At 44.3% G+C, this 22,463-nt stretch overlaps 3 protein-coding genes across 3 annotated transcripts; 2 read left to right on the top strand and 1 right to left on the bottom strand.

The window, feature by feature from the left end:
* Window positions 1–6,759: 6,759 nt before the first annotated feature.
* Window positions 6,760–10,050, top strand: LOC308154070 (52 kDa repressor of the inhibitor of the protein kinase-like; the record flags this gene model as incomplete). Its single annotated transcript, XM_080527249.1, has 5 exons — window positions 6,760–6,884; window positions 7,407–7,527; window positions 7,667–7,774; window positions 7,951–7,987; window positions 8,078–10,050. The coding sequence occupies exons 1-5, from the start codon at window positions 6,796–6,798 to the stop codon at window positions 10,048–10,050; spliced, it is 2,328 nt and encodes a 775-aa protein (XP_080383375.1). The 5' UTR covers window positions 6,760–6,795.
* A 1,684-nt stretch (window positions 10,051–11,734) lies between these two features.
* Window positions 11,735–19,357, bottom strand: tsga10 (testis specific, 10; the record flags this gene model as incomplete). The annotated part of the gene is made up of 16 exons (XM_080527248.1): window positions 11,735–11,795; window positions 12,044–12,217; window positions 12,517–12,621; window positions 13,027–13,229; window positions 13,637–13,804; window positions 14,851–15,036; window positions 15,235–15,345; window positions 15,830–15,998; window positions 16,126–16,181; window positions 16,703–16,857; window positions 17,076–17,191; window positions 17,344–17,495; window positions 17,752–17,829; window positions 18,416–18,595; window positions 18,862–19,017; window positions 19,277–19,357. 16 exons carry the CDS (start codon window positions 19,355–19,357, stop codon window positions 11,735–11,737), a joined length of 2,151 nt encoding a protein of 716 aa, XP_080383374.1.
* A 1,531-nt stretch (window positions 19,358–20,888) lies between these two features.
* On the top strand, window positions 20,889–22,137 carry lipt1 (lipoyltransferase 1; the record flags this gene model as incomplete). Its single annotated transcript, XM_080527247.1, has 1 exon — window positions 20,889–22,137. The coding sequence occupies exon 1, from the start codon at window positions 20,995–20,997 to the stop codon at window positions 22,135–22,137; it is 1,143 nt and encodes a 380-aa protein (XP_080383373.1). The 5' UTR covers window positions 20,889–20,994.
* Between the last annotated feature and the right edge of the window lie 326 nt (window positions 22,138–22,463).

Here is a 22,463-nt window from a genome sequence, read left to right as displayed (position 1 = left end):
TCCAGAGAAGAGACCATCACAAGAAATCATGTTTTGGTATAACTTCAAAACAACAATAAAGCTACCTGTATTGAGACATTGGTTTTATCTGGATGTTTAAGGTTAATCACAATCATTTCTTCTCATACCCATCATGATTTGAGAGATTAAGAAACTGCCAGTGGTTTTGCTGGCACTCATACTGGTACTAAACATTCCAAAATATAGATTGAAGAAGAAAAAAACAAAACAATAGAAATCACTCCAGAGTGACACTAAGTGTGCGCCTGTTCCAGATCATGCTGATTGACCTCTGATCTAGAGCAGTTGTCATGAAATGCAGCCCCTTTTTAATAGTTGAAATAGAATTTATGTATATATTTATATTTTTTTAATAAAGGAAGTATAGAACTCACTACCTTGCTCCTGCTGGTATGTTGATTATGTTTGTCAATTTGGTGACCATTCAGTGGGCAGGACCTCCTCTGTTTTCTTAGTCAGTGGTGTAACATTGCCTTTAGGCAGAGGTACTTGACTACATCAGGACAACACTATGAGGTAGGGTTTGAATCAAACAGGGAAAGCTAGATCTTCAAACCTTAATAATTTTCACAGGGTATATTGTAAGTGCATGTACATCCACAAACCTTACTTTTTGGTTCTATGAGAAGCACATGATTGAAAACGTGGTTCTATTTTTCCATAAGGCTATTATGTTTGTGGGTTTCACACAAACGTTTGTTGAGTACTTGTTGACATTATATCCTTCACCCTGCAGAAGCCTAAGTCCTCTGATTTCATTTAAATACGTTTTCCTTCATTTTTGATTTCACATTTTATCACACCTTTTTTTGTACATGCAACATGCACTATACAACTGAACAGCATGGGGAAAAGGATAAGTCCATGTATCCACAGATTGTAAGATCTAGTCAAGACTTTGCTGTGTATATGACAATGCCCTTTGTATTATATTAAGACAGTCTTATGTATGATATATAAAAAGAAGTTAATTGAATTGTTCTGAGCCTCTTTATTCATCTCTTTGTCTTCCCAAAACTGACAGTGGATGTGGTAATAATGTGATGATATTTGATTACTTAATACCAAAACGATTCTATCTGATGAATCTATTTTTTATTTTCGTAGTACACTGACGGTTACGCTCATACTTGTACATCCATCCGAAATGTATGGATTAGAAAATGTATGTGATTCTTGAATGAGTGCTCTCCACAAGGATTTGGAAAGTGAAACTAAAATTGGTAATTTGCATGTGTGCAAAAGTACTTCAAATAATGTCACCTTTATTTTTTATTTTATTTTTATACCTACAATTTGAGAGAAGAAAGTGCATTTTGTATCAGGTTTTGTGACTGAATGCAGGTGACAACATCGTAAGTAAGGGAAGAAGATGTTTCTGAACGTTTAGATGCATTCTGATGCAGCACGATTCATGAGAAAGGGATGAGAGGTTAGAATCTTTCTCTCATCATGATAATGATTAGCAACTAATCTTTTATCAGATACTATATATTGTTCGTCAACCGAAAGTAATTTCAATTGCTAACTTACAATATATATTGTTTTATATAATCTATTTCTGCTCCATGGCTCGTTGGTCTAGGGGTATGATTCTCGCTTCGGGTGCGAGAGGTCCCGGGTTCAAATCCCGGACGAGCCCTCAATTTTCTTCTTGAATGTGCATTAGCTGGATGCTTTATTGATGAACAGACGCGAAAAAGTAGAAACTCTACACAAATCCTGTGTCAGAAAATTGTCTGTAGTTCGTGTTATTCCATATGAGTTGAACACAACATTCTCTAGTATTTTCGACATGGCTCGTCCGGGATTTGACCCGGGACCGAGAGGCAGAGGTACCAGTTTCAAATCCTGGACGGGCCCTCAATGTATTTATTATTTATTAAGAGACACGAAAAATTAGAAACTATATAACAGACGTCTTCTCCTTCTGTGTTGTGTAATAAAGCTTGCAGAGCAGTTTCCCAGTCAGTTAGTGCCACGTAGTCAATCAGATCACGTAGACCTCAGGCAGCGCCAGCTAAAATCATGCAGTCATTATCATTGGTGGCCTCACACACTGGGGACTCGACCGAAGTCTTAAAAATACATATAATACACAACATATAACAATTGACAATGTACCTGTCAATCTGAACAACACGTAGACAGGCAGCGGCAGCTAAAATCATGCGGTCATTATCTTTGCAGGGAAGGTAATGAGGTATTAGCTAGCGAACTAATGTTGCTAGCTTCACATTCGCTCGACGATTAACACAAAATATATAACACACAAAGTTCTCCAACATCTCCAATAGTTTCCGAACCACTTTTCCAACAAAACAATACATTTGGCATCTCCCCCGAGACATTTTACAAATCAATAAATCAGCTTTCCGAATGGAGCTTTGCAGCTTGGACCTTACCATGTAGGCTCACACCGACTGAGACCTTTCCACATCACACGTGACGTGGTCCCAAATCGCGAGCCACGCCAACCAATCAGCAATCACCAACACAATCAATTGACAGACAAGGGGAATGACCAATATAAACCCCGTTACATCTACACAAATCCCGTTATTCCATATAAGTTTAACAAAACATTCTGTAGTATTTTCGATCTGTAGAAAATTCGTGATTTCTTCACAATTTCTTCACGACACCACTCAAGCCAAAAGACAGGGCTCGTCCGGGATTTGAACCCGAGACCAAGAGGGAGAGGTCCCAACAAAACAATACATTTGGCACACATTTGGCCGAGAGGTAGAGGTTACGTGTTCAAATCCCGGACGGGCCCTCAATTTTCTTCTTGAAAGTGCATTAGCTAGTTGCTTTATTTAATGAATAGACAAGAAAAATTAGAACCTCTACGCAAATCCTGTGTCCGAAAGTTGTCTATGTAGTTCATGTTATTCCATATAAATTGAACAAAGACATTCTATAGTATTTTCGATCTGTGGAATGTAGAAAAAGTGTGATTTCTTACACCACTCAAGCCAAGTCAAAAGGTTGGGCTCGTCCGGGATTTGAACCCGGGTTCAAATCCCGGACGAGCCCACCCTTTTGGCTTGAGTGGTGTAAGAAATCACACATTTTTTACAGGTCTTTGTTCAACTTATATGGAATAACACAAACTACATAGACAACTTTCGGACACAGGATTTGTGTTAAGTTTATAATTGTTCGTGTCTATTCATAAATAAAGCATTTAGATAATTGACTACTTTAAGTTATATCAAAGTTTCATTAAGATAGTGTTATCCCCTGAAAGGATATGACAGAATATTTGCAAAAATCTAAAGGGTGTACTCACTTTTGAGATATACTGTATATTGGAATTCATGTGTCCCTCAATGAAATGCAGCTCCCCAGTGCTCCCCACCATGCTTGACTGTAGGCAAAACACATTTGTCTTGGTACTCCTCACCAGGGTGCCACCACACACGCCCGACACCATCTGACCCAAACAGGTTTATTTTGGTCTCATCAGACCACAGGACATGCTTCCAGTAACTCATGTTCTTGGATTCATTGTCTTCAGCAAACTGTTTGCGGGCTTTCTTATGCATCGGTTTCAGAAGAGGCTTCTGTCTGGGATGACAGCCATACAAACCGATTTGATGCAGTGTGCGGCGTATGGTCTGGGCACTGACAGAATGACATCCCACTTCTGCAACCTCTGCAGCAATGCTGGAAGCACTCGCACGTCTATTTTTGGAAACCAACTCTGGATATGACGCTGAGCACGTGGACTCAACTTCTTTGGTCGACCCTGGCGAGGCCTGTTCAGAGTGGAACCTGTCCTGGAAAACCGCTGTATGATCTTAGCCACTGTGCTGCAACTCATTTTCAGGGTGTTGGCAATCTTCTTATAGCCAAGGCCATCTTTGTGAAGCGCAATAATCCTTTTTTTCAGCTGCTCAGAGAGTTCTTTGCCATGAGGTGCCATGTTGTCCAGCATTCAGAGAGAACTGTGCCCAAAACACCAAATTTAACAGCCCTGCTTATCATTTACACCTGAATCCTTGTAACACTAACGAGTCACATGACACCAGGGCGGGAAAACAACATCATTGGGCACAATTAGGACATGTTCACTATGGGGTGTACTCACTTTTGTTGCCAGCTGTTTAGACATTAACAGTGTACTGAGTAATTTTCAAAGGACAATAAATCTATACTGTTATTCAAGCAGCACACTGACTACTTTAAGTTATATCAAAGTTTCAGTAGGATAATGTTATCCCCTGAAAGGATATAACAGAATATTTGCAAAAATCTAAAGGGTGTACTCACTTTTGAGATATACTGTATGTCTCATTATTTTTTATTATTATTATTTTCTTAGGACTGTGTTTGTTTGTTAGCACCTAGAGTTTGCATTTGAATTTCGTTGTACCTTACAATGACAATAAAGATCATTCATTCATTCATTCAATTGTTCATGTCTATTCATAAATAAAGCATCGCCCGGGATTTGAACCCGGGACCTCTCCGTCTCAGCAATTGTATGTCAAATGTATTGAATTGTTGGGACCTCTCCCTCTCGGTCCCGGGTTCAAATCCCGGACGAGCCCTGTCTTTTGGCTTGAGTGGTGTACGAAATCACGAATTTTCTCCAGATCGAAAATACTACAGAATGTCTTGTTCAACAGCTAAAACCATGCGGTCATTATCTATGCAGGGGAGGTAATGAGAAGGTATTAGCTAGCGAACTTATGTTGCTAGCTTCACATTCGCTCGACGATTAACACAAAATATATAACACACATCCAACAAGAAAATTGAGGGCCCGTCCGGGATTTGAACCAGGTCTAACACGCACTACATTCGGACAGGGAATTTGTGTAGATGTAACGGGGTGCAGAATGTCTTTGTTCAACTTATATGGATGAATAACACGAACTACATAGACAACTTTCGGACACAGGATTTGCGTAGAGGTTCTAATTTTTCGTGTCTATTCATTAAACAAAGCAACTAGCTAATGCACTTTCAAGAAGAAAATTGAGGGCCCGTCCGGGATTTGAACACGGAACCTCTCCCTCTCGGCCAAATGTGTGCCAAATGTATTGTTTTGTTGGGACCTCTCCCTCTTGGTCTCGGGTTCAAATCCCGGACGAGCCCTGTCTTTTGGCTTGAGTGGTGTCGTGAAGAAATTGTGAAGAAATCACGAATTTTCTACAGATCGAAAATACTACAGAATGTTTTGTTAAACTTATATGGAATAACGGGATTTGTGTAGATGTAACGGGGTTTATATTGGTCATTTCCCTTGTCTGTCAATTGATTGTGTTGGTGATTGCTGATTGGTTGGCGTGGCTCGCGATTTGGGACCACGTCACGTGTGATTTGGAAAGGTCTCAGTCGGTGTGAGCCCACACTGTAAGGTCCAAGCTACAAAGCTCCATTCGAAAAGCTGATTTATTGATTTGTAAAATGTCTGGGGGGAGATGCCAAATGTATTGTTTTGTTGGAAAAGTGGTTCGGAAACTATTGGAGATGTTGGATAACTTTGTGTGTTATATATTTTGTGTTAATCGTCGAGCGAATGTGAAGCTAGCAACATTAGTTCGCTAGCTAATACCTCCTCATTACCTTCCCTGCATAGATAATGACCGCATGATTTTAGCTGCCGCTGCCTGTCTACGTGTTGTTCAGATTGACAGGTACATTGTCAATTGTTATATGTTGTGTATTATATGTATTTTTAAGACTTCGGTCGAGTCCCCAGTGTGTGAGGCCACCAATGATAATGACTGCATGATTTTAGCTGCCGCTGCCTGAGGTCTACGTGTTGTTCAGATTGACAGATGAGAATAAGCACTAACTGACTGGGAAACTGCTGTCTGCAAGCGTTATTACACAACACAGAAGAAGGAGACGTCTGTCCTAATTTTTCGTGTGTATTCATAAATAAAGCTAATGCACATCCAAGAAGAAATGTGTGGGCCCGTCCGGGATTTGAACCCGAGTGTGCCTTTCGTGATCGGGACAAATCCCGGACGAGCCCTGTCGTTGGCCTAGAGTGGTGTAAGAATTCACGAATTTTGTACAGATCGAAAATACTAGAGAATGTCTTGTTCAATTTATATGGAATAACATAGACAACTTTCTGACACAGGATTTGTGTAGAGTTTCTACTTGTGGCTATTAATAAATACAGCTAATGCACATTGAAGAAGAAAAGAGGGCTCGTCCGGGATTTGAACCCGGGACCTCTCGCACCCTAAGCGAGAATCATACCCCTAGACCAACGAGCCAGATGAAATTCAGCATTGTATGCAAGCAACTTTATATATAATATAAATCTATATAAGCATTGTGGTTACTGTCCCATGATATTGGCATGTATTTACCATTTTGAGCAGCTTCAGCTCATTAGTCTCGTCTTGAATTTAAAGCGATACCCGGGATTGCGTTCTAAGGCAATATTTTTAGTTAGGGAGTTGTTATGGGATAAGGTCGAAGATTTCTGTCTTTGATAGTTTCTTCTGTGATTAACTACGGAGAAGCGGTACACCGGCAGAGGAAAGCCACTTGGCCGCGTAACCAGATATTTTGTGACTGCTTCTGCGTATCGTCTTTCTCTGGGCGTAACCAACTCTTTGGCGTAACCTGTGACGGAAGCAGTCACCGACCCCCCCACCCCTTCCGTCTGAGACCGTTGATCCTCCAGGCCACGCTAGCACTGTTGCGCGCTTTTAGCTGGCCAGCTAGCGAATGTAGTTGAAATTATTCAAATGCAATATAATACGATTTCTAAAACACTCCTGCAACCTATGAAGAATAATGCCGAATTTTTGCGCGGCACCGAATTGCACCAGGAAGAGCACTCAATCCGATTTGGCTTTTTTCAGATTTCCAAGGGATCCTGAAAGGTACGTAGTCGTAGCTACTAGTAGCCAATGTTAGACCGACCATCACAACTATTTACTAATGAACGGTAGACGGCTATAATGCGTTATATATGCGTATACTATTGTTTTAGTTGCTAATTTGAACAGATATTAGCGTTAGCTAGCTAGCTACCAAAAAGCACGCTGACTACGGCGACGCACGCTGATTGGTCTCGACGAAGTTGACGTCGAGGACTTGGGGAATCCCACTCCCCTCTGTTGAGCTAGGCGGGGATCTCAAGACGCATGTACATATTTGAAAAAGGGACATTGGTGTTGTTTATGTAATTACTTTCCAGGCTGAAAAAAACCCTATTGAATTAGGCCACACTAGCTAAGCCCTGAACATTGTTGGCGATTCGACATTCGCAGACTGACATCCTCTCCCCTACATAACTGAGATGGTTCGTGAAGTGTTTCTAAGGCGTGTGTTTTGTATATGCAAGTTTCACAGGATCACCTAGTAGTTAACCAATTCCGCAAACATTACTGTGTTTATTTTAGATGTAGGATGTGGGTTGAGAACTGTCGCCGGGCGGATCTGGAGGCGAAAACGTCAGACCAACTGAACAAACACTATAGATTGTGTGCCAAACATTTTGACCCTGCGATGGTGTGCAAAACAGTAAGTATTGTACTGACGTAAACACATCATGTCATATCTGTTTTTCTGACATTATTTGACCTGGAGAGCTCTTGAACCGTGTGATTTAATGTATTTCAATATCATTTTTGGGAATGTTTCATTTTCTCTTGTTTTTCAGAGCCCTTATAGGACTGTACTGAAGGACACTGCCATTCCAACCATATTTGATTTAACAAGCCATCTGAAGAATCCTTATAGCAGACATCGCAAAAGGATCAAAGAATTGGTATGGTTACTTAATGAGTTTCTAGTAGTCTAGTCAATCAACCCAGCTCAATGATTTAAAAGTATTGCACATAATATTTGTCTCAGGTTGGGTTCTGTGACAGTAATACATGGTAATTTTAAACAATCAAACATGTTTTGTTGACCTGTAATCGAATAATGTTTTATGTTTTTCAGACTGAAGATGATATAAGGAAGATTAAAGAGAGGAGATGTAAGTAATTGTATGCCATTGTCAAATCATTGTATCCATGCATCTGTTGAAATATCCATCTAATCTCTTTGCTTTTGGTCCTGTCTCCAGTGGCATCGTCTATTGAGCAGCTACACTCCAAGAAAGACAGTGAGGCAACAGAGGACATCGGTGGGACCAACGAGGATGAGCCACAGCTCTCTCCAGAGGAAAAGGAGTTCCGAGATTACCTGAGGTCTCTGTTTGAGATAATTGTCATGCTAGGAAAGCAGAACATCCCATTGGAGACTAGTGTCCCAGCTGGGGTGGAGAGAGCCCCCAGTAATTTCCAGGCCCTTCTGGAGTACCGCATGAATGCTGGAGATGAGGCCCTGCAGAAGCGCTTCGAGGCCACAGCGGTGAATGTGGAGTACCTCACCAAGGTTCAACAGCTCCAGCTCCTGGACGTTTGTGAGAACACAGTCAGAGAGGAAATCCTCATGGAGGTGAGGGAGAGCCGCTTCTTCTCGCTGGTCACAGGGGACCTGGTAGAGTTTTCAGGGGAGATGGTGGAGTTTTCGGGGGAGAGACACCTGCCTGTCTTCCTGCGCTTTGTGGATCAGTCCAATGCTCTCAGGGAAGAGTTTCTAGACTTCCTGCCGTTTGAGGGGGATGAAGCGTCCCTGGCAGAAAGGCTGGAGGCCCAGGTGACAGACAGGTGGGGGCTGAGCATGGAGGACTGCCGTGGACAGGCCCACGTGGCCACTGGGACCTCTGCTACCAAGATGAAAGCTGTTGCGGTCAGACTGATGGAGAAGTATCCAATGGCGTTAGACACCCCCTGCTCCACCTGCTCCTTGAACATCCACCTGGCCAACAACCTACCCTTTCCCAGCGTTCAGGTTGTCATGGCAACCCTGAGGAAGATCAATGCCTTCTTTAGTAGTTCTCCCATCTTGCAGGCAGAGCTGGAGAAAGCCATTACTGTTTACTACCAGGGCAACGATGAGAAAGGAGCAGAGCTGAAGCAGGCCTGTTGCTCACACTGGACTGAGCAGCACAATGTGTTTGATCTGACCATAGACATACTGGAGTCCCTTCTGCTGTGCTTGGATTGCATCCGCGACAACCAGGATGGCGAGTTCACTGACGCAGTGACAGGGGACGCCTACTCCATCGCAGAGACCATGGCTGATTTTGAGTTCCTCGTTACCCTGGTCATCCTGAAAAACGCTCTCTCTTTCACCAGAGCTTTTGGCAAAAACCTGCAAGGGGCGACCCTCGAAGTGTTCTTCGCCGCCAACAGCCTAACGGCTGTCCTGCATTCACTTAACGAGGTCCTTGACAACATCGAGGTCTACCACGAGTTCTGGTACGAGGAGGCTGTTAACCTGGCGGCTTCATTGGAGATTCCAGTGAGGGTACCAAGGCTGTTCCTTCGGAAGCTGCAGGCATCTGACGTGGGTGACGTCCTGCCAGAGAGTTACTTCAAGGAGTACGTGACGGTCCCTGTGGTCCGCGGTGTCCTTCAGGAGGTAGGAGACATATTATCCCAGAACAACATCAAAGCCCTTAAGTGCCTGTCACTGGTCCCCGCCATCATGGGCCACATGAAGTTCAACACCTCGGAGGAGAGCCATGCAGACGTGTACCGCAACGACCTCCCCAACCCAGACACACTCCCTGCCGAGCTGCACTGCTGGAGGATCAAGTGGAAGCACAGAAGCAAGGAGGTCAGCCTGCCCTCCACCATCCACGAGACCCTTCAGCTCTCCGACGTCAAGTTCTTTCCCAACGTCAACGCCTTTCTGAAGGTCGTGTCGACCCTGCCCGTCCTGAGGCTGGAGGACAGTGGCGCTGAGACGGCCAGCCAACGTCTGCAGAAATACCTCACCAACACACCTGTCAAGCACAGGTGCAAGAGTCTGGCGGTGCTCAACATAAACTCTCACGTCAAGAATGACCTGGATGTCATGGTCGACAAATACTGCAGACTTTACCCCGAGGATGAGCCTGAGCCTGAGCCAGAGCCTGAGCCAGAGCCTGAGCCAGAGCCAGAGATGGAGATGGAGATGGACACTGTGAAGAGTGACATAGCAAATTGAGACAAAGTTATTTGAGAGATTCTGTTAGGGGACAATGTCCCAATGAGAGACATTCAAAAGATGTTGTTGTTTCTGTCTTATATCTATAAGAACTGTGTGTTTGTGTGGACAGTGACATTAAAGTCTGGGTATAAACTTGAGATGTATTTTTGGGGCATCATTTTGTAATATTATTAATAAATGTTTCGCTAATTATGTCATTGACATTTAAAATATTGTTTTTCTCATGTAATTACTTCTTTGTGTATATTCTATAGGAGTTAAACATTCAGAATGTTTAAAAAGGAACAGAAGCAAAAAAGAAAAGAACCCGGCGTATGTAGCATTAGAGCATGTAGCATAGTAATATATATAAATTCTAGCCCCATAATGGACTAAAAACTGAAAAACAATAACTTTGGTCTTAAACCAGACTAAATCGAGCCAGTCCGAGAACAGACTGATTTACAAAGTTATGACGCCTCTCCTTTCCCTGACAATTTGAAGGTGGGGTTTTGGATGGCACATCAAACTGCACCTCCCAGAAACAAATGTCATTCTGTCATTCTCATTTCAATTGCATTTTTAAAAATGAGGATGACAAGAAAACATCCTCTGGACAAATTACACTCTAGCCTATGATGATGAGCCTTGGGTACACCCTAGCCTATGTAATCTGGTGTCATTTAAAAAAGAATTAAGTGATTTTCTTGTCTCGAACAGTTCAGTGCCACAAACAGCACACTGACATCACATATAGGAGGTTGGATAGGAGTCAAGGTTTAATGAATTAGAGTGATTTCTAATTTACTGTAACTTTCGCTTATTTATCTGAGAGACAATGTCTCCATTGTTTTTTATTTCTATCAATTAAAAAAATAAATAAAAATGAGGGCACAGTCTACATATTTAATTTGCTACTGTACCTCCTCCCCTGTAATCTTACTGACGATGGTGATGATTATAATATACTATATTTGCAACACGCTTTTCATCTGTACAATCTGAAAGCGCATGAATGAATCTATTGAATAGCCTAAAACCTTTGGACTCAGGGAAGGAGGGGCAAAACCAGTGGCAACTACTGTCCTTGATGATTTTACAAATATGTATTTGGATAGGAGGCTAATTTAGGAGAGATTTTGTGTTGATATTCTATTGTTTAGTTTTTTAAAGGACAATGGAACTCCATTATCTTTATTCTTTTTGGCATAGGAGTTGTAAAAGAGGTGACATTGTAAAGTAAATGTAGAGAACAGTACAGGAAGGCTGGAGTTGGATTCCCATCCTCCACTGGGGGGGGGGGGGGGGGGTAATGTGTTCACAATGAAACTCATTAACCATTTTCATTAGGAAAATACAATAATAGTAGGCTATACCAGAATGAACAGAAAAGCACACTCATAAACACACACTCGCAGAACATTTGCTGAAGAAATAATGAAAGAACAACATTTATTTTTATTGTGATTTAATGAAATACAAAAAAGGTGTTCTTCATAAAACATGGATACTCAGTTTACAAAATCAATGATATCGGTTATTTGGTGAAAAATGCCATAGGCTATATATTTTATATGACATTTATTTGATTCTCCAACATATATATTTGACATAACACCTATTAAATCAAACACAATTTTCTCTTGGAAATATCTGACCAACACAGAGTTGTTCTGTTGAACCTGAGGACCTCACTCCCATGTCAAACCCAGGCTTTGAGTACGGTTGGGGTTGTCTTGGGTTGTCTTGGGTTGTCGTTGCTCCTTAGGGAGATGTGGTCAGTCATAAAGGTTCCTGAAACTCACAAATAAATATACGTATGATGACGCATGATGACTATAACGGCATTATGAATGATACCATGACCTAGAGAGACAGGGTGAGGTGTGTATCGTAGTGTGTTTGTGCGATTGTGCACGATTGTGTGTGTGTGTGTACATGTGTGTACGTGTGTTTCATGTGGTGATTTCATGTTTGTCATGTAGTAAGGTGTGTGTGGAGAGGTCCCCACCTCTCTGGAGAGCGCCCTGAGGTCAGATGTTCAGGGGCGCTGTGGTAGGAGCGCTCAGGGGACCAGGAGGGCCGGGGGCTGAGGGAGCGGCGGGGGACAGGAGACAAGGGCCACAGGCCAGAGGGGGAGGAGGTGGACAGGCCCTGGCGACGCAACTCCTGCACTGCCCTCTCCCTGAGAGAGAGCGAGAGAGATATCACAATGTGGTGAGCCTGTGGCGTCTGGCCTGTGGGGAGCATGCAGCTTCTGGCCTGTAAAGGGAGCTACAGGACTGTTGTGGAGAGTAGATGATGGATGACATGATTGACACCAGCCGGTTGTCAATCATCCCAGCATCCACTCTCCACCACAGTCCTGTAGCTCCCTCTACAGGCCAGACGCCGCATGCTCCCCACACACATACACAAGCATAGAGAGACAGACATAGAGGGAGTAAGAGAGACAGTCAGATGGACACAGAGAGACACACAGACCTTTCAAAGCGCTCAGTGGAGAGCTGTCTCTTGGTCATCTCAAGGTCAGCTTCCAGCTGTGCCGACTGAGTCCTAAACTGAGCCACCTCCCTACTCTGAGAACTCCTGAGGGAGAGAGATTAGATTATGCGGATAGTACAGGTTATAACCGAGAGGACTGTCACAGCCAAAGCTGCCTACACACTAGACAATTTTATTAAGGTATGATAGAGCATTGGTCACAAAAAGATCAAATATGTTCTGATATTGAACACCGAGGTCACTGAGCCACTGACATTGATCAAGCGGTCACCGATAACATTTTCTTTAACCGATATGTCCCAAACTAACTAGGAAGTTCTCACAGCATCCTGATCACGGAATTCATGGTGAATATTGTGTAACGTGAAAGCAGCTTAACTATCAATGTGCAGAGGCAGTGGCATTTTACGAGAATCAAATTATTAGGGACGACACAAGTACCATCCCTATCCTCAGGATAAGTCTATAACAGGAGGATGTACTACTAACGCCTTGCTGTCTGCCACGGTGAGTTTGTCCGTGAGCAGCTGGATCTCCGTGTGTCTCTCCTGGGAGCTGAGCTGTCTGTGCAGCTCCTTCTCTCTGGTGGACACCAGCATGGCCTCCAGGCTCTTCATGCTCAGGCGCTCGCTGGCCAGCTGCTTACGTAACAGGTCCACCTCGGACCGGTACGCCTCCAGCTCCCTTTGTACCTAACATCACACACACACACATACAACATACAGGCCTGTGTGGACAGTTGCACAGTCCATTGCATACATACATTGAACAGGCATACAACCTAGGGCCGGTTTATAAGACCAAGCGTCAACCTCAGCAGCACGTGTGTGTTTCAATTTCGGCGCCCATGTTAACGGGTTAGAGCAGCCATACAGCCCGTGTGAGTCACGTGTCTCAAGCAAAGGCAAAACACAATGCACAAAGATTGGGCTGGGAGTACCAGCTCTGCAGTTAGAGCTGCAGCAAGTAGGGAAGCCGCAACAGTGAGAGCCGCAGCAGTTCCGCCACGCACCTGTGCTGCTGAGGTTGACGCTTGCGGTGTAAACTTAGCCTTAGTAGCAGTAGGGTTCCATATCACACAGAGACAGGCAGGACTCACGGCCTCTTTGCTGGCGTCCAGTTTGACACAAAGCCCCCTGGTGTTCTCCAGGTCTGTCTGGGCGGAGGTGCGCTGGCTCTGGGTCTGTCTCAGCTCCTCCTCTGTGTGCAGCAGACTCCGGTTGGCCTGGGACAGCTGGCTGGTGCAGCTCCGCTCTGAAGACAAGGCCTGGGACGTACACCACCACATGGGCTCATGAAAATGATGCATTAGAATGCCACAATATCCATTCAGCCATTAGCAGTCATTTTCTCCTAAGTTGATCTTTGTACACATAATATTATTATGTGATGCATTGTAAGGACACTATAAGACATGCATCTTTAGGAAAGTGTTACTACTCATAGAGAGTTGAGAATACAAAAGAGCTAATAACAGGCCTACAGTACTATATGTACACAAGCTTTTAGGGATGAAGAGTAAGTGTGCCTACTGCCTACAGATAAGGGGTACAAACAGATACGGGTCTATAATAATGATCAAAATTGTGTTTTCTTGATATTCTAAAATCAGAATTTCCTTTGTTTGCTGTTTGTTTTGTGTACCTGAGTGAAATAAAAAATAAATTAATAATAATAATAATAACAATGATATATATATATATACATATACATATATATGGGGAGTATGTTTGTGATATACATATATCACAAAAAATAATTTCCTTTCATTGAAAAAAAATCTAATTCTCAAGAGTTTCCCAAGACCTGTCTTACGGCCAAGCTCCACCATGGCCATCGAGCGTTGCGTCAGCGTTGCGTCTAATGTGCGTTGCGTCCGAAATTGGGATCAAATGCATTGTAATCAATGAAAGGTGCTCCACCTGCTGCGTTGCGTCAGCGTTGCGTTGCGTCAGCGTTGCATCCGATGGCTGCGTCCAAAGTAGACATTCCAAAAAGTTTGATTTTTGACGGTGGACGCAGACGTCACAATGAGACCAATTGTACCACGTGGTACCACGGACAGCTCCAAGTACGAGCTAGCCAGTGGAGCTAGAGTAGAACGTTGACGTTGACGCAACGTTGACGCAACGCAGCAGGTGGAGCTTGGACAACGGGAAGTTGACGCAACGCCGATGGCGAGTTGACGCAACGCAGCAGGTGGAGCTTGGCCGTTAAAGACTCTTCTGACTACTGTTTTGGGATTTTCAAGCATTAGTGACATCCAGTGACACGTGTGTGCATCTAAAAGAATGATGCTAGCCGAGGACTGACCTCCTGCAGGCTAGCCTCCAGCGCCTCCACCTTTTCCCTCAGTCTTCGGCTCTCCATGTCTGAACTCATGACCTCCAGTTTCATCTCACTCACGCTCTCCTCCGCCTGCCGCGCCTGCCCCTCCCAGCTCTCGGCCTGGGCAGACGCGCGCCGCCGGCCCTCCAGCAGCTCCCTGCACTCCCGCTCCTGGTGGTCACACACACACACACACACACACACACACACACAAAATATCAGAGACAAAAATCGATTTCTCCAATCCTACACACAGACATGCTGCCAATAACATCTGAAACTGAGCAAACCCCCCCCCTCCCCCCCCAACAAGAGTGTTCTGGAACTCAAAGACACTGGGTGAGAGCCATGTAATAATGCCGTTGGTACCTTAGTGGAGAGCAGGTTCTCAATGCGCGAGATATCAGCTACATAGTCCTGCACATTCCTCTTTAGGTCCTGCACTTCCAGTGCTAAGGCTTCGGCTTTGAGCTGCAGGGCCTGGGGAGCGCAAACCATAACCACTCAAATAGATCAGTCAGAGAGATACAAAGGAAATAAGCCTAATGATTGATGTACATAGACCTTCCCCATTGACATCCCTGCAGCTTTTCATAGCGGACGCGGATTTAAATCCGCATAGGGGTTTGCATTTATAACTCCTGCGACATCCACACGGAAAAAAATGGAAATCCGTGCAAAGAAATTGCGGACACGTAAGGCATAAGTTGTAGCCAAGACGCATTCCCAGCCCCATGCTCCAACCAGCTGAGCCATTTGTACCAACTAAAAGGTTATCTCTATATCCATGCATTTCCATACTGAACATATCCAAACATTGGTCATGTCCACATCCCGCTGCACAGGTAGGAGAGTAAAAATGATTTTGTATCATGCTTTTGTGATGGTAGTCTTTACTAGAGTGTGTGTGTGTGTGTGTGTGTGTGTGTGTGTGTGTGTGTGTGTGTGTGCGTGTGTGAGTGACCTGGTTGTCGAGTCTGGCCTTGTCCAGTTCCTCTCGGAGCAGCGCACTCTCTCTCAGGGTGGCCTCCTTCACCTTGGTAGCGGCCCCCAGCTCCTCCCCCGCGTCTCCCAGCCTCCTCCTCACCGCCTCCAGCTCACACTCACGGCCACTCAACATCTCCCTCAGACACCTGAGGTAAAAGGGAGGCGGGGGTCAGAGGTCCCGTCGGTAACACACATCTCAATAGTCTAAAGCAGCTTTCTTCTTGGTTGTCTTATCTTCCTCTGAACCAATGACAACAAAACCAGAACACTTACTCTGCAGATGTGTCTAACTCCTCCACCCTGAGCCGGAGACTGCTGAGGATTCTCTCCTGAACACAACAACAACAACAACAACAACAACAACAACAACAACATGTAAAGTAAACAAAGAGATCATCATGTACTCACACTGAACAAATGGGTCAGAGTTTGTATACAGTTGCATGGTTTTGTCTCTATAATAATAATAATAATAATAATAATAATAATAATAATAATAATAATAATAACCTTTATTTGTATAGCACTTTTCCTGCAAACATTGCAGCTCAAAGTGTTTTAACAAAATAACTAAATATTATAAGAATTACTAAAGACTATAAGACTATAAGTAAATACACATACAAATATATACAATATATACAAATATATACTCTCTACAGTCTCCTATCTCTACAGTCCTCACTTTGCCTCTGCTTTGACTGTTTTAAACTCCCAAGATTGTTCTAGTGGTGGTCCTCATATATTTTGCCATCTTGATAGTTCTTGATAGATTCTATATCTACAGTATATAGTGCATTGTATATATGTCTAGCTGGTTGTGTGTGCTGCTGCTGTTGTTTTAAGTTACTTTGTCGTCTAGCTGGCTGTGTGCGTTGTCCAGTAGGTCACTCTTCTTCTCCAACTGGTCCTGGAGGGAGTCTCTCCTCATGTCCAGCTCTGCGATGGTGGACTGCAGACTGTTCACCTCCTCTCGTAGACCACACACCTGCCTCAGCAGGGAGTCTGATAGACAACAGCAGAATACAGATGTTAATGCTCACTTCTCTCAAACACACACACACACACACACGCACACACACACACGTGCGCGCGCGCACACACACACACACACACACACACACACACACACACACACACACACACACACACACACACACACATGGCCCGGATGCTAACATACTGTATAGGCCTGGTTGGTGTATTCTTTGGTGTATTCTCACCATTCTTCTCATCCAGCTGTTTGTTCTTCTGCTGGCAGTTTTGCAGCTCTCCGATCCTGGAGGTCAGCCTGCGCTGACTGTCACTCAGGGCGTTCTCCGTCTGTGTGTTTGACAGTCTGAGGTAGCACCCACAAACACATGCACGCATACACATGCACACACATTTACCTCAGCACAAAATGTTTGTCAGAGTGAAAGGGTAGTGGATATGGGATTGTTGGAAAAAGAGGATAAAAATGGACTGGAATGCTGCTGGTTCATATCTGACCTGAGTATGCCACACTCGTTCCTGGTCCTGCTGAACTCCTCTTCCGCTTCTGACAGCTTGTGGCCCATGGTGTGCACCTCCTCCTCCAGCCCCATCATAGACTCCCTCATCAAGGCCAGCCTGTTCTTCTGGTCCCCCCGCTCCTGCTCCAGCTAAAGGCCGCACAGAGGAGTACGGTCAATCACCACCAGAGGGCAGCACAACCACATGTGACTGCCTCATGTAGACATGCAGAAACATTTTCGTCCATGTCGCTCACAATACCTGCAGTGCCTCTATTTCAAATCCTCTGCTCTACCACTTCCATGAAGGTAGTAACAATCAATTCAGGCTTAAAGTTCACACTGTGTGTGTATGCGATGTGTTGGTGATGTGCAGTGTTCTGGTACCCAGGCTGTGGTGACTCACCGTGAGAATGGCTGTCTGCAGGTCCTCCACTCTCTGCTCCAGATGGGCCCGCTCACTGATGGCCATCTCCTGGGAGATCTGAGACAACAGCACTGTCAACAGTGTGGTGTAATTATAGAATCATAACCGAATCGATAATCCCTGGTTACTTGGGGATTCATTGTAATAAAAAGCCTATCCACCAAGAAGAAGAAAGCGAAAGAATTTTGCTTCATCATTTTTAAGAATATCAACTGATACCAAGTAACATAGTACCACACAGATGTGCACACATTGCCTATTTGACATTTGTCTACTTTGTCATGGGATGCTTGTCTCTTGTTGGTGTGTCTGTCTACACAGCATGTCGGTACCATATGTAGCGTTCCTATTGGTTAACAACTGTTTCCGACAGAGTTGTCGCTCTGTTCTGTCACCCAAAATAGAAAATATATTTTTTTTAATTCCCCAATTTTGTTGTCGCTAGTGTCATGTTGCCGCGGACCGGTGTTGTGCCGTGTCTCCACAAGTCGCTTCTTATTGAAAATGACTGATATCCGGTTGCTTTGTCACGAACAATGGTTTTTGTCACAAACTTTTACACCTAATTGTTCTTAATTCCCGGTTACTGCTAGCATTTCTAGGACGGGAAGGTAATGTGTAGTATACACACAGTGTTGCTGACCTTGAGTCTCTCCCTCAGGCTGTCCCTCTCTGTGCTCATACGATGGAAATCGAGCACGGCCTCATCCCTCTCTGCCTCCACACGCTTCAGGATGCTATGAGCTGTCACACTGCCCTTCCCCGCCCGTGATGACTTTGACCTCATCACTTCCCGACGCAGAGATGCTATCTCCTCCTGGGCCTGAGGAGTGGATGAATGGGGGGGATAGATCACAGCATAATCAGTTTGTTTCAGTTCCTAAAACTCCAAGCCATCCATTGTGTACATCCCTCTACATGCATAAGTAGACATTTGCAGACCTGAATTCCAAATGAATGGGGAATATAGGCACCAACTAAGACCATTCTATTAGATTGTGTCAATCTTTGCCATTCATTTAGGACTGAGGTCAGAACATCTGACAGACCGACTTTGGGCTGAACTATCCCTTCAACAGTGTCACTGACCTGCTGGTAGTGCATGCTGGTCTTGTCTCTGTCGGCGGTCAGCACCTTCACATTGGCCTGGATCTCAGACAGGTGGCGCTCATACTTATCCAGCATGCTCTGCATCTGGTCCCGCTCTCTCAGGACTCGCATCAGTTCAGAGTCATAGCTGCCTCCCTGCCCAGCACAGGAGTAAGTCATGTAGCTAGCCAGCTAGCCAGCTAGCTTACTTAACCATTTCTGTCATGAGTTATGTCAGATTTCAAAAGAAGATGGATATCATACATAACAGAAAATCAGGGAACATAGCTATTGGTCAATGTTAACAATAACTAAATTAATACATTTTAAAAAACTATCTCTGTAGACTGTGTACTAACAGCCTTATGGTGGAACAGGAATGTTAAGTATTTCTCTTCAACTGGTCTGTCCTTACCTTGACCGGGGGCTGGCGGGTGGGGCTGCGGCTCTGGGGGGGCCCACGGCAGGGGCTAGACGAGCGCCTGCCCTTCAGCATCCTCCTCTCTGCTCCCTGTCGGTAGTGGCCCCTCTCCTCTCACGAGACCAACGTTTTCCACTGCAGCCTATCTCTGTCCAGGTCCTGGAAGAGAACAATTACATTAGAATTAGGGTGGCATATTATATGTGAATAGTTGTATATACACAGCATTTATTAAGTCAGGTGAGTCTAAATTCACATATCTTCTACCTATACACATAATCACATCCAGTTTCTGGTACTATATGGTCTCATCTCAGCTCCTCAGCCCACCTCAGCCTGCGGTGTTGGGTTTTCTGTTGTCTCCAGCACAGTGCCCTTCTTCAGCTGAGTGAATTCCCTCCTCCACCTGCTCCTTCTCCTTCTCCTTCCCCCTCTCCTCTCTACTGCAAGCCAGCGGCGGCACCACTCAGAGAATTCTGACACAAAGAGGGACAGGACGGTGTTTAAATGGAATGGGACCAATTATCAAAGAAGCCAAAGACGCAATGAACTGTGGGGAAATACATGGTAGCAAAGCCCCTGGTGGTGGCAGGAGCAACACAGTTGGTGGACTGATTTATGGCACTCTGTTCTCAACAGTATACGGTGTCATGGCAACCAAGACCCTAGTTAGATTCTTAGCACAGATTTGACCTTGGTAAATAATATATTTTAGTTCAAGTTTCTTATTTGGAAACAGGGTGATTATATTGCATTACAAACGGTAGTTTGCAAAGAGTAAATAATCCAAAATCAAAGCAACTAGGTAGCTAGTAAGCTAGCTAAACAGCAACAATCTGCTTTTGTCGATTGCAAAGTAACTCGCTAATATAAGTTCACCAGGTGTAACAAAAACAAATCATGATTAACAGAGATCTTTGACTTACTTGTATGGATAAAATAGCTAGTTTGCTGGCAAAACTGTGATTAAGGGATCCAAATCAGTGTCTCCTAAACCGCTTTCCCTCTGGGATAAACATTCTGACGAATCACATCTTAGCATTCGTTCGGAATTCCAGACGTCACTACATGGAAAGCCAATGAGCAATTTACGTTTGCGTCCGTTTCCTTGACAACGTTGCGTACCTCACTACACAGGCAGTAACACGTGCTTATAATGTTTATAGAAAATGAAATCTATTTTATATCTATGTTTATATCTATTTTAAGAAGGACATTTAATGCCTATGAAATAGGCTTCAAAAAGGCTTCAAAACTACTCCTTTTTACCACTACCTCTCTAACATCTGCCTCAGTAGCAGCGGGAACTCTCCAGTGGTGGTGAGTGTGCCTGAGGGCAACTCTGTGACTTTGGAGTGTGGTTCCAATGCTGAAAGTAATCCATAAAATAACTCATTCCAAGCAGTATTATTGATGGTCTTGATGGGTGATGCTGAGACCATGTAGCCTCGAAATCTCTGCGAACAAACCATTGCTACTTTCTCCAGCCCAGTGGGTGGCGGTATCTCAGCATGTGTCATCAAATATATCACCAAAACGAAAATGTCACGAGAGGAAGAAATTGAACGACAGCGGAACAGAACACAACACGCGTGTGGGTCAAAAAGTTGTTATGTATTATTTTCAGTTTTTTTTGGTGTGTGTGTGTGTGTGTGTTTCTGTAGCAAAAACCATTGCTCTGTAAAGGCATACCCAGAAGAGTTGAAACAACAATGATTGTAAGGACATTTTCGCATCATTTGCGTGCACAAACCAATGCCTGTTTACGATGGGCTCGAGTCAAGAGCACTTTGTCATCTGTCATTAATGAGGCTGGTAGATCGGATGTTATTCTCAAGTCATTGTCGACAAATATTTACGAAAACTTAGCATTGGAGGATTGGATACACGATCACGTTGACCTTCAACATCGGAGCATACTCTTGCTATGGAGGAACGCCCCGGCGGTGGTGATCGGTAGGCACCAGAACCCGTGGCAGGAGTGCAGCCTTCAGCTCACGAGACAGGCAGGGATACCGCTGGCCAGACGACGCAGTGGCGGCGGAACTGTCTTTCACGATTTGGGAAATGTCAATTTGACTTTTTTCACATCCAGGAAGAAGTATGACCGTCAGAGGAATCTACGCGTTGTCACTAGCGCATTGAAAGGACTCAGGCCAGACCTAGATGTACATGCAACAGAGAGGTTTGACATCTTGCTCAATGGGCACCACAAGATCTCCGGGACAGCTGCCAGGCTGGGAAGGACCGTTGCGTACCACCACTGTACTCTGCTGTGTTCGGCCGACAGGACATTGCTGTCCGCGGTACTGAAACCGACCTGCCAAGGAATCAAGAGCAATGCGACCCCAAGCGTCCCATCGCCTGTGAAGAATCTCACGGATGAGGACCCGACGTTGGACTGTGACACCATCATGGAAGCCGTGGCATCCCAGTACAACACAGAGTTTGGTTTCAGCAGTCCTGTGACGCTTTTGGACCCGAGTAACGAGGTATCCTTGCCTGGTATCCACGGAATGACCCGTGAACTGCAGACTTGGGAGTGGACGCTGGGGAAGACCCCCAAGTTCAGCATCTGTACATCTTTAGAGTTGCGTGACAAGTCGTATAACATAAACGCAGCTCTAAACATAGACGTCAAGAACGGCGTTATAGAATCGTGCCACATCGAGGTCCCTTCTGACTGGCTGCCACTCGAAGTGTGTCGAGAGTTCTGCGCGCTTCTGACCGGTGGGAGGTTCTGTCCCCACGAGACGGCGGTGCTGGCATCGGCGTGGCTAAGGACAACCCCACAGAGTGGAGAATTCGAGACAAAGATTCAAGATCTGTGCCAGAGGGTTGTCTCGATCATGTGAATAAAGCACTGTGATGTGACACTTGATGTTTTTCACAACTTTTGATTACAAATAAATATCATAACATGTCCTTCGTTCGTTATCAACTGTGGTCAAAATGTTTATTAGGTTATTAGACACGCTCACTTGAAGAAACAGAATAACAAGAATAACGTGGATACATAAAGGTTAAATACATGTTATATAGTATATACACAGATTTATTTGAAGTGGCAATACTCTTTAGAACATAAACGCATTTTGTCTTTTCTTTAGGATTTTCAAGTTGCTATAATGTAAGATAGTTATATTATGTTACTATCACTGGATCTCATCTGACACATAAG

This window comes from Nansenia antarctica, assembly GCF_963989245.1.
Source record: "Nansenia antarctica genome assembly, chromosome: 3".
Taxonomy (NCBI): Eukaryota; Metazoa; Chordata; class Actinopteri; order Argentiniformes; family Microstomatidae; genus Nansenia; species Nansenia antarctica.
This window is presented reverse-complemented; position numbering and strand designations above follow the sequence as displayed.